The sequence below is a fragment of the Rosa rugosa genome, chromosome 2 (genome assembly GCF_958449725.1).
Source record: "Rosa rugosa chromosome 2, drRosRugo1.1, whole genome shotgun sequence".
In the NCBI taxonomy this organism is placed as follows: domain Eukaryota; kingdom Viridiplantae; phylum Streptophyta; class Magnoliopsida; order Rosales; family Rosaceae; genus Rosa; species Rosa rugosa.
The window spans coordinates 60,271,787-60,284,504 of record NC_084821.1 but is presented as its reverse complement, the minus strand read 5'-3'; the positions used below and the strand labels follow the sequence as shown (position 1 = coordinate 60,284,504).

At 38.5% G+C, this 12,718-nt stretch overlaps 1 protein-coding gene across 1 annotated transcript; it reads left to right on the top strand.

Moving 5' to 3' along the window:
• The first annotated feature begins 10,687 nt into the window (after nucleotides 1-10,687).
• LOC133731183 (uncharacterized) lies at nucleotides 10,688-12,480 on the top strand. Its single transcript, XM_062158619.1, has 5 exons — nucleotides 10,688-11,171; nucleotides 11,259-11,738; nucleotides 11,803-12,065; nucleotides 12,152-12,229; nucleotides 12,319-12,480. Exons 1-5 carry the CDS (start codon nucleotides 10,688-10,690, stop codon nucleotides 12,478-12,480), a joined length of 1,467 nt encoding a protein of 488 aa, XP_062014603.1.
• The last annotated feature ends 238 nt before the right edge of the window (nucleotides 12,481-12,718 follow it).

Here is a 12,718-nt window from a genome sequence, read left to right as displayed (position 1 = left end):
AACTGATCGACTAAAATTGACTATTATTAACTTTTGGAGGGAACTAGTTGATTTAGTGAAAGCTATGAGATTTTTAGAGGGAAAATGTGAAAGGATGGAAAACACCCATAGAAAAAGCCATGTGGTACTTGAGTTAACGGTGTTAGTAACGGCGTGTATGAATGTTATATAGAAGTAGCAAGTTTAGGAACCAAAGTGGTTTATTTAGAAGATGAGGTACCAAAGTGTAGAATGAGTTTAAATTGGGGTACTCTTTGTGACTTTTTCCCCAATTTCTATATCCTGCCAGTGGTGGAACTACTTGGTCTGGTAACTATCATTGAAAAGTGCATACGTGCATTGATTATGAACATTGTTCCATTAATATAATTACCATACAACACTAGCACGTGATAATTTGGTACATAAAAAATAAAGGTTTTTTTAAATGTACCAACCAAATTTTTTACACCCAGCAATATCATAAAATCTCTCACTATACCCAACAAATTTTTCAATAATATCCTTTGTTTAATAAAACTTAGCAAAACTTATATAGACTAAAAAAAATTGCGAACCCAGCAAACCCAAACTTTATTCGCGATAACCTTTAACGACACCCAGAAGTTTTTTCTTTCTTTGACATTAAAAAAAACCTTCTTCTTTACAAAATAGTTTTATTAGGTGGTTTCTTGCCGAATAAAGTAGTTTTATTCAGTGCTTGTTGACCGAACAAATAAGGTTCCTTCGGTCATTTACTACTGAATCAAATAACTTTTTATTTTTTAATGTTAAATCATAAATAAAAATATGCATACATTATTAGAAGCCTCCGAAATCATGATTGCACTTACAACTTTGTCGATATTATGCGTATTAAACCTAATAGATGAAGTAATTATAATGAAAAGTGAAATTTGAGTTCAAGATTTTTGTTGGAAGAAAACGATGTTGTTACATGAACACTATGAAGTATGTGAACCGCTGGGTACAAATAGAAAACATGATTTCAAATTTTATATTCTTTTTAGAGTTAATTAGTTATAAGTCCAAAAACCATGACCTGTTTTGATTGTAATCCGGACGAAAAGTTTTGTTAATTGCGGTCCAGTGACTAAGCATCCACATCAGCTTACTTTCTTATGTTAGCATGATGAGTCAACTTCTACTTTTTCACATACCAAATTTACCCATAACAATATTACTCAAAACAATCAATAATTTATGCATCAATAAATTGAGAGTTAATGTTGTTTTTCAATCAATTTGGTATTCATAAAAACCATATCAACTATAATATGTCATCAGCATAACAAAACCCTTAATTGATGCATCGTCATTAAGAAAAATTATAACTTATATTATTATATAAAATGATCATACCTTACCATCATTTTTCTACACCCTATATCTTGTCTCTTTTCTTCTCCTTTATTCTGATCACTTTCTTCTTATTTCTACACCTGTACGTATTATAGAATTGTCATGTTGTTCAACTTCATTATACAATCAAATAGATATTCTAGATGGGTATTCATAAGAAGGTTTTGATCCATCTAAAGAGGTAATATTCTATATTGTATCTATACCTTTGCACCTTAGGATAAATCGTACAAAGGAAAGGGATTCTAGAAAGGGAGATACATTTTTCATATCTTAAGGGAAAGGCAAGTTGCTATGGTTCTTTTTTTCCGTACCTTTAGATTAGGAACAATGTCAAAAACTAAGTTTCTCTTTTTTCATTACCTTGTGCATAGATATGTTTGCAATTTTGATACCTAGTACAAAGGTAATTTCTTAAGGGGAAAGACAATCTGCAATGATTCTTCTTCTTCTTCTTTTTTTTTTTTTTTTTTCCTACCTTTTTATTAGGAAGTAGGAACCATGTTTTTTTTTAAGGAAAGACGACAGACTATATTAAGTGATAAAATTAAAAAGGTTACATGGAGCAATGCAAAAGCATCGAAATAAAACAATAAAGAAAAACGAGATGCACAGACGCATCTATAATAAAGGAAAAACAATAAAGGATAATCAGACGCACAGACGCATCTAGAATGAAAGGTAACCAGGATGTGACTTGATGTAGAACAACATCGCTGCACTGCACATGTCACAAAAGCAGTGTAAATGTAAGAGTAACCGTAACAGTAACCGGTGATATGATCACCTGGGAGAGGTGATTCGCCCACCAGGAGTTCGAAAGTAACCGAGGGTGTCAGAAACTCGAAATTAGCAAACGAACTCCTAAGAACCAGAACCAATACCATATCAATATGAGCAGGTGTCTCGAATCCAAGATTCGGATTTGTAAGCCACCAGGATCCCAAATACGGATCCAAATCCGGCCCGAGACCAAAGTCAAGTCTGCCAAAGCAACCTTGACAAAAGCCCAAGCCCATTTGAATCTGATTAGGGCACCCAAGTTCATGCGCACCCGAGAGCCTCCGTACCCAAACACCACTGATCCGAGGAGCCGCACTGATATTCCCGGCTGAATTCCACCGGAGAAGGCCTATCCCACCCTCATCACCACGATGCCAAACACTTTCACCGGCGCCGCCCTCCTTGGCCCGGATCTCGTTGCGAAACAGGATTGTGAAAATGCTCCGCCATAACCAATTCCCTCTCAGATCGGAGGGGCTCTGACTAGCCAAGCCTAAACCCGACAAGCCCCATGCCAGCAGCTCCACGCCACCACGATGGGCGAACTCGAGTTCCTCACCCAACCGCCTCGCCGCCATCCCAAAACTCGATTTCAATCGAGCCCGGCTTGGCCAGAATCTCGGCTCCGTCCCAACATCCTGGCCCATTTGAAAGCGCCCTCGCCGCCATCCGTGGGGGACGGACTCTAACAGAACCCGATCCAATCCTGGCTCAGACGAATCCGTGAACCGCCCGGGATCCCAAATCTTCCAATCACCAGCAAAGACCAGTTCAGTTGGCAGCCGAACGGAGTTCAACCTCAAACCTCGATGCGAACCAAATTGAGAAGAAGAAAGAGCCCCTGATCTCGACGTCAATGAGAGAAACAAAGAGACAGGAGGGACAGACTAAACCGTACTCGATAGCTGCGACCCCATGGGAAGGGCCAGAATTTTTCTCCATCGAAGATGAAGGCAGGTGCAGAGACGCTTGGCCATGGCCGGTGCTTATTAGGAACCATGTTTAAACTACCTTAGTCTTTTTTCATTACCTTGTGCATAAAAATTTGCACTTTTCATATCTATTACAAAGGTAGAGTAGTGTTGGTTTCTTTTTCTCTACCTATTAAATAGGAATAATATTAGAACTCGATCATGGACTAGTCTATTACTATGTCTTTAGGTATTGTTGTGTCAATAACGCTACTTAGTTTGTTTTATTTTTTCTTTTTTGACTCTGATATAGATACACTACATTGTTTAAGAATTTATTGACCTTTCATGTAGGTACATGATATGTTTACATAGATTTAAATGCCATATTATTTATTATAATTACCTTGAATAGATTTTAGGAATTTGAAATTCAAAATTTGAATATTTAAATTGAAAAATAAAGTCCCCAAATTATGAGATTTTGATTAGTTTCCTTTATTTACCTTGAAGGGAAAAATGGACAACGAAAAAAGTGGTTGGACTGCAATTAAAAATAAAAAAGTGGCCGGACTACAATGAAAATTGATGTAGCAAATTGGACCTTGATTTAAAAAACTTTATTATCATTTTTTAATACCATGACTTTTAACGTCATTTGTTACAAGAAGCATAAATGTCTTTTCATAAAAAATTGATTTGTTGGAAATAGTTAGATATTTTTTGGATAAGTGGCATTTAGAAAGACCATGAAATAATTATTTTGAAAAGGAGTGGATCATTTGAAAAGACTTTTTACAATAAAAACCAAAACAGTTACCATCCCTCTTATTTCTCTTTCGTTTGGAATATTGACCAGTCGACAGGCCGATCAGTCAAGTCGTCCAACCGAGACCTTCTCATCACTTCATGTTTCATTTTTTAATATCTTAAATTTTGTCTTTTTGTAGTGTGGATTGTGTTTTTAGTTGAGATACTATAAGAGAAAACATGGGGTGTGAATTGTAAAATGGAGAGTGTAAAATAATAATATTGATAGCTAGTGTTTCATTTTTCTTTATAAGAAAGATAGCCCATTAAAACTGAATTTGTTTGATAAGTTTTACCTTTTATATAGGCAAAATTGTGAAAAGATTCTCGCTCTAAATCTCTAGCACTCCAAATCAACCAGATATATTTGAGCACCCACTACCTAATCACGAAGTCATGGGTTCGAGTCATCATGAGGGTAGGAGTGAAATCCTTTGATCCTCTTTTTTGAAAAAAAAAAAAAACCAGATATAGTTTGGTGCATATTTCTCTCCTGGCGTGGAATAAAATTTTGAACCATTCAGATCCATTGATTTCTAATTATGAATTAACGTACTAATCGTTGCTTCTCTAGTCGTGCTAAAAGTAGGGTTTGCATAGAAAATGCTAGCATAGTGGACTAGTCACTGGCCCCAAGCTTTGGTTCCGTCACTCTCAAACATGTTTCCAAGCCTATATTTGAGTCTATCAATATAATTAGATATTTTTTTGGATAAACTGTTTGGACCAAGTCTCAGGCATTTGGTTATCGTTATTTAGGTCATGATCAACAACTACTGCAATTTGCCCAACGTATGTTATGAAGTCCTAGAGTAGAAGTCCTCATTTCATGGGCAGTGTGTTTGGGTGAGGGAAAAAATTATGAAATTTAATTGAAATTGAGGATTTTATAATTCCTAAAAGTCAATTCTCTCGTTTGGCATTATCAGATTGGAAATTTTAAATTTCTCTGTGGAAAAAAAAAAACGAGGGAATTTAAATTCCCTACTTTAATTTCCACCAAAATATGTGTCATTTACAAATTCCTTTGCAGTATTCAATTTTTGTTTCCCAAACAAGGTTTTTTTCTATTTTATTTTTTTATTTGTTTTAAACTTTCTTAATTTATTACACATTACAAATTTACAACCAAACAATAGAAATTGCAATTAATGGAATTTTAGATTGATGGAGTTAAAGATTCCATCATTTATAAATTCCTATGGATTTTATAATTTTCTCATCCAAACGCACTCCTTAGAATAGGCGTGTGGAAATAAATGATTGAATTGACGAATTGTTTCACTTTTTTTTTTTTTGATCGGGTTAGTTGTTAGTAACTCACACACCCATGCAGTGGTATCCCAGCGCCAGGACACCTGCACCGACATTGCGGCGAAAGCCTGGTAAAGCCAGACTAATCCACTGCACAGCAGACGCACGAACCCAAAGGGTCCCTCAAATCTGCTGGCCACGGGATGGAGCTGGGATTCGAACGCTAGACCTGGGGGTTCCAGACTAGGCCATTCGACCAACACACCACACCAATTGTTTCACTTTGGATTCTATAAATTCAGAATCATGTGGGCTCCAAAATTGATAAGTCAATATGTCAATGTAGTCTATGTCTTTTATATGCAAGTACATACTATCTGTGTCTTTTTTTTTTTTTTTTTGAGAAGATATATTATCTGTGCTTAGAGAATAAAAGATATAAAAATATGAGAAATTTTATTGACACACCCCTATATACTAAATACACATTCTTTCAATCTATTAAAGAGAGGACAAGCCAACTAAGAGAAAAAAGTGAGAACATTTCCTGTCCGGCGGCGTGCTATCCTGCCGTCGTCGGACGGGCCTTGTCAACCCTATGTGGGTCTGGAGCGAGCCGGATCTCTCGATTGACATCGTTGTCAGTTTCGAGGGGTCTCTGGTGGTGGTTTGCAGGGTGAGGCAGGGGGAAAGTATGACGTCTGTTGGGTTTTGGTATTTTCATCAGTGGTCTCGTCGTCAGAGGGGCTTGGCGGCGCGACTCCGGAGGTTGCTGGGTGGTGGAGTGCCCGTGGCAGCGCGGCGTCTCTCTAATCTTTTTGTTCCAATTTGGGTCGGATCTGATCTGGGGTCGAAGCTGATTGGCGGGGATAGCGTGGATCCATGGCTCAAGGGTGATTCCGGGCCTTCCGGCATGATGGTGGTGGCGGTCAGGCGTTTCAAGCGAGGCGGCGCTGGTAGTGATCTGCCGACTGCGGCCGATGGTGAAGGGTACCAGGCTTGGCTGGCTGCGTGCGATTCCCTTGTTGCCTGTGTTGAGGCTTGGGCTAGGGCTCTTTTTTTTGGCCCAGCCTTGGCTGGTTTGGCTTTATGTTTTACTTTTAATTTTAATTATGTTAGTTGGTTAGTATTGTCGCGTAATAAGTCCCTGCATCTATTTTGCAGGGCTAGTCGGGCTAAATGCCTGTGTGTGCACTCTAAGTGCCTTGTCTGACCTAGCGAGGCAACAGTCCATTGTTAAATGGTCGCTGCCTCCTAGTGGCAGGATGAAAGCGGCAGCATAGTGGGAAAGCTGTACTAAAGCTGGCAATTATGCTACATTGTAATTGAGTTATCTTTCCGGTATGCCACCGCTTTGTCAAAGCAAATGGAGTAGCTAGTAGAGCACTCTTTGCTAATTGGTGCTTGTTAGAATACATTTTTTTTATTGAGAGTCCTGATATTATTTCGGGATCTTCTCTGGATGCTTATTGTAATCAGGGGTTTGGACTCTATGTCCCCCCCTTGTATTTGACAGTTTCATCATTCAAGGCTTGAGAGCAGCCGCACCAGCCCTCCTTTCAAAAAAAAAAAAAAAAATACACATTCTTTCTTTTACACACTCAACATCAAATTTCATGGGTTCATAAAATTACTAAAAGAGGCATTTTTATTAAAATATAGTTTTTTGGAATTGGATATATTCTCCTGGCCTCTGTTCGTTCTTAGAGATACCAATAATCATATCTATTGAGAACATAGTTCTTTTTGGTAAACATATATATTGAAACTGGCATGGGAACAAGCTGCTCATATCAATTGAAGGAACTATGTTCAAATTATTTATGCAATCATATTGGGAGAATTATTGACTTGATACCCATTTTTTGATCTGCTTGCTGCAAATACTCCTACATATATCATAAATAGCATCTATTCTACGCTTTGGTTTGGTTCAGGTTGGTACATAAACCCTATATATGCTAGCAAATTACAAAATTACAGTCATCAATATCAACTACGATTATTGTATATCATCTACGATTATTGTATATCATCGATTAAATGGAAAAGAGTAAGATCATTATCATATTCATTAACCTAGACTCAGATTGTTTTCTTTACAGAAGCAATGTTAATGTTCTAACAAAATGACATGGATGACTTTGCTTGTTTTAATTGGAGTACAATCACTCTTTTTGCAGCCTTGCTTCCATCAAACTTTTTGGTAAACCATATAGAATGAGGGAGAGAATTGTTCTGATCTGGAAAAGTCATGCTTGATTATTTTATGACACCACAGTATTATGAATGAGGGTAGTTTAGGAAGTTTAGGGTGGTGTTTCTAGTACAATGTGAAAATAACAAAGTTATTAGTTGGTGTATTAAGTATGAGATGTGCATTTAGTATTAAGCAATGTGTGAATAAAATTTCTCTAAAAATATAATGGAACTGGTGTTAATGAAAAAAAAATACATCGTATTTGTGATTCTACCCCAACAAGTTAATTATAGATGTAATTATTCAATGGGTTAAATACTGTTTACTCCCTAAACTTTCAGGGAAAAAACAGTTCAGTCCCTCTGCTTTTAATTTCACACGTTTACTCCCTCATCTCTCAATTTTTGACCAATAGGTCCATTCCGTCCAATTTGTTTGTTAAGTCCACGTGGCAGGAAATGAGACGCCAACTCAGCGCAATGTTGTCCAGGTGGAGTGTGAAATGTCCAATATGACCCTGGATTAGATTGCCCTAATTCAGTACCCGAAACCAATTCAGACCTAGACCAATTCCCCCCCAAAAACCCTAATCTAATCGCGCTGAACCCAGAAATGAAAGAATCTTGCCTCCTCTCTGAACGCGTCTCAACCCTCACCCAATACTAAACCCGACATAATCCTCTGCTCAATCTTCTATAATCGGGGACGAAACTATAACCCCAGTCGTTCCCCAGACATTTCGAAGCCGTCAGAGGGGGGAAGTATCAAGGTGGCGACATGGTTGGGCACGACCCAGATCTGTGGGAACCTAGAACTGCAGAAGGAGACAACGCGGATATTCCTCATTATAGTGAGTATTTCATGTATTACGGGTGACTGCTCTTCTTCGATTGTAACTGGAAAATGGGTATTTCTTTTGGTTTCCAGTTCTAGTGTTTCGGGGGGAAAATTGGGGTTTGTTTATGCATTAGTTTGTGGGTTGTTTGTGAACTGATTTAGAAAGGGTTGTGTTTTTGCAATGGCTGTTTCGATTTCTAGGGTTTGAATGAAAAAAATTGGGGTTTTTTTTTTCGGAGTTGGTTGTGGGTTGTTTGTGAACTGGTTTAGAAAGGGTTGGTTTCATGGGTTAGGAGTTATAAGGTGGAAAGGGAATTGGGAAATTTGATATTGTTTGCTGTTGCTTGCTTCAGTTCTAGTGTGTGTGATATTTAAGTGAAGCCTGAAATGTGAGTGGTTGTTGAGAAAGTTAGGCATGGCCTTTAATATTGCCAAGTTGTGGGTGAGTTAACTGGTTTTGGTTTTAATATGTTACAGAAAGTGGCCCAAAAGATGCGGTAAACTATGACTGCTTTTGTCTGTGTCTCCCATGTGCTTTGAAGAATGACTTTCTGGTCTCTCATGTGTAAACAATGACTTGTTTTGTTTGTGTCTCCCTCCCATGTGTGAAGAATGACTTTAAGACATTAAGCACACTTTACTTTTTACTTTTTGTTTGTCTTGTACCTGTTTATTGAGGCATCTTTTTGTATGGTGTATGGATTATTTTTCTGGTTTACGGTTACCTGGTTTAGGGTTTATGACTAATGGTTTTCATAATCTTATTGCAGCTCACCCAGACCATTTCACAGTCAAGGTGTACCATGGAGGATGCATAAGGAATGAAAGTTATGTTGGAGGGAAAGTGGATTTTTATGATAACGTAGATAGAGATAGGATGTCACTGGTGGAGATAGATAACATGGTCAAGCAGCTGAATCCGGCTTATGCAGACGAAAGAATAGATTATTGGTACAAAGTTGGTGATGAAGAGGACACAATGATGAAGCTGGAAACAGATTTGGATGTGGTGATAATGTGTACAGTTGTACCAACCTTTAGGTTAGTGATATTGTATTTAGACCACATGGAGCTGCATGGTGTATTTGGGGATGAAGATGATGACATCTTCATATATGAAGATTTCCTCTTTAGTGAAGGTAGGACCAGTGGTTTTGTTATAGAAAAACTACCTGATGAGCCTAGGAAGAAGCCAAGTGTTGTGATAAAGGAGCTATATGATGAGCCGAGGCCAACTAGAAGCAAAGGAATAGTGATTCGAGAGCTTGAGGACAATGTACCAACTCAAGCAAGCTGTGTTGGTGGTCTGGATCCAAAAGAAAAAGGGAAACAGAAGCTTTTGGAGTATCATCCAAGTGGAAATGAGCAAAGAAGATGTGAGCAAAGGTCAAGTGGATGGGGGCAGTCCAGTATGGGGCAAGGTCCAAGTAGTGTGGGCCAAGGGTCGAGTGGTGTGGAGCAAACAAGTGGACTGGATGGGTTGATGCATGATGCGGATGTGATGGATTATTTGCAGTCCTATGGTGGTGGTTTGGATTTAGGAGATGAAGAAGCAGCTGAAAGTGAAAGAGGCAGTGATGATGAAGCAACAAGTGAGGATGGGGACTATGATCCTGAATTCGATGATGATGAATATGACCATTATGAAACTGATGAGGATGACTGGTTGGCGGAAGGAGAGATGGTAAAAGAGATGGAAGAGGGTAGAAGAAAAAAGGATTTAAAGGCAGGAAACAGTAGTGGGGTAGGGCTAGGTGTGCAAGAGGAATTACTGAACTTTTCTGATAATGAGGACATGTTTAGGGAAGAATATTCAGATGATGAGAGGTTGCAGCATGGCATTAATTCTGATGGGGAATTGGAAGATATGGGAATTGAATTCAATCTGGCCACAGATATGAAACATCCTGTCTTCAAGTTAAAAATGCAGTTTGCAACTATAAAAGTGTTAAGGGATGTCTTAAGGGAAATGGCCATTCAAGGTGGATGGGAGTATGTGTTCATTAAAAATGACAAAACAAGGTTGAGGGTGGTATGCAAGGAGGAAAACTGCCCCTTTTTCTTATTTGCTTCGAAGATGCAACACAAAAGTACACTGATGATCAAGGAATATGTGGCTGAACACAAATGCACAAGAAAGTTCAATAACAACATGGTTAGGATGAGATACTTGACTGCAAAGTTCAAGGACCAAATAGCACTTAATCAAGAGGTAAGTCCAGGTATTTTTGATCAGTCTCTAACTGTTGTCATTAGTTTACTTTTCTGGTTTATTTTGTAATTGCTGTTTCTGGTTGATGTTGCAGATTCTCTAGCAAAGACCATGTCAGCCACCATTAGAGCAAAGGTTTCTTGGTTAATGGCTTATCGAGCTAAAAGGGCTGCTATGTTGGAAGTGGAAGGATCAATGAGAGAGTAGTATGCAAGGTTAAGGAATTATGGGAGAGAGCTTCAGAGGGTTGATCCAGAGACAACTATTGATATCAAATGTGACTACAACAATCCAGAAAAGAAACTTGTTTTTAGGAGGATGTACATTTTCTTGGGGGCATTCAAGAATGGTTTCAAGGCTGGGTGTAGATTAGCGATTGGGTTGGATGGAGCACATATAAAGAGTTGTTTTGGAGGTCAACTTCTGACTGCTGTAGCTTTGGATGCTAATAACACTTCATGGGTTGTGGGATATGCAATGGGAGAGATGGAAAGTAAGGATTCTTGGATCTGGTTTCTTGAGCTGTTCGTGAAGGATTTGGATATTGACCATGAAGGAGCAGGCTGGACATTTATTTCAGAGAAACAAAAAGGTTTGAAACCTGCTTTTGAGTTGGTTGTCCCAGCTGCCCGAATTAGATTTTGTGCAAGGCATTTATGGACCAACTTTACCAAGTTGTTTCCTGGTAAAGTAATGAAAGATCAGATGTGGAAGTGTGCAAAGGCAACGACTTTGCCTTACTTTCAGAAAGAAATGGAAGAGATGAAGTCCCTAGATCAGGACGCCTATAATTGGTTGACAGGTATTGAGGTTGTTTTGTCTTAACCTATATTTAAATGACAATTATATGTGTATGTTTTAACATGGTTTTGATGTTGTGTTCTGGCAGAACCCGAGAGGCCTCCTCAACATTGGTCTAGAGCATACTTCACAAATGGTAACGATTGTGATATCCTCATAAACAACATGTGTGAAAGCTTTAACAGCTTCATTTTGGAGTCAAGAGGCAAGCCACCTTTGACTATGTTTGAAGAGATAAGGTGGAAGTTAATGAATAGGAATAAGATTAGAAGGGATAAAATGGAGGCCTACCATGGAAATATATGCCCCAAGCCAAGGAATATTTTAGAGAAGAACAAGATCAAGACTGTAACAGACTGCATTGCAACATTCAATGGTGGTGACAGAGCAGAAGTGGAGAATATTGAGGGATCCAAGAATGTTGTGGACCTCCTTGAGAGGACATGCAGTTGTAGGAGGTGGGATTTGACTGGAATCCCGTGTAAGCATGCCGTTGCTGCAATATATGGGAAGAGGGAAAACCCGGATGACTATGTCGCATCTTGCTACCTGAAGAAGACTTATTTGAGTATCTACAATCACCTAATACAGCCTGTTAATATATATCATGGATATGTGGTCAACAAGTGAAGATCAAGCTATCTTACCTCCGGAATATTCAAGGCAGCCTAGGAGGCCAAAAACGAAGAGGATTAAGGATGCTTCAGAAAAAGAGATAAATGGTGGTACTAAACTTCAAAGAGTGCAAAGATCCTTGAGGTGTAGCAACTGTGGCCAAGTAGGACACAATCTGAAAACATGTCAGCGACATTTGCCACCAAAGGAAAAGAAGGCTGCTGCTCTTTCTAAGAAGAGGAAGGTGAATGGTGAAGCAGGACAAGGTTCTGAAAATCAGGTATGTTGCACCATTACATTAGCAATTTATTTTTGTTAAGTGAACTACAAATTTAAATGTTATTGATATGGTTATTGTTGCTGTAGTCCAAGAAAGGCAAAACAGGTCCCTTGACTGCAAATGAGTTGAGGGCGAAAGCTAGAGAAAGAGCTGAATATCAAAGGGTAATATTACACTCTCAACAATTGTTTATTGGTTTTGTATTTGTCTACCCTACTTAATTGACTTGCTTATCTTGTTTATGTGTGTCCAGAAAAAGATGGCTGCATTGAAGGCATCAAGGTTGGCAGCAAACATGGCTGCTTCAACAAGGGGTAGGCCTAAGCAAGCTACAAGTGCTCCAACAAGCTCACGGCCTGCACAAGCTACATCTACAACCACTAATTCAAGGGCTCCACAAGCTTTTGGGAGATAAAGAGGATGATGTCCACAAAATATATAGCTGCTGTTATAAATTGCAATTTCGATAGTTGACAAGAGTGATTTGAATATTGGGCTATTATATCTGAAATCATCATCCTTAACAGTTTACAAAATGGGCAAAATAAAACCCCAATTCACCTACTACAAGGCTAGCCTAGCAATTAGTATTCATGTTTGTTCATAATTGCTACAAAAATGTTAATTAAAAGCTAGCCTAACTCAAAAAAGAG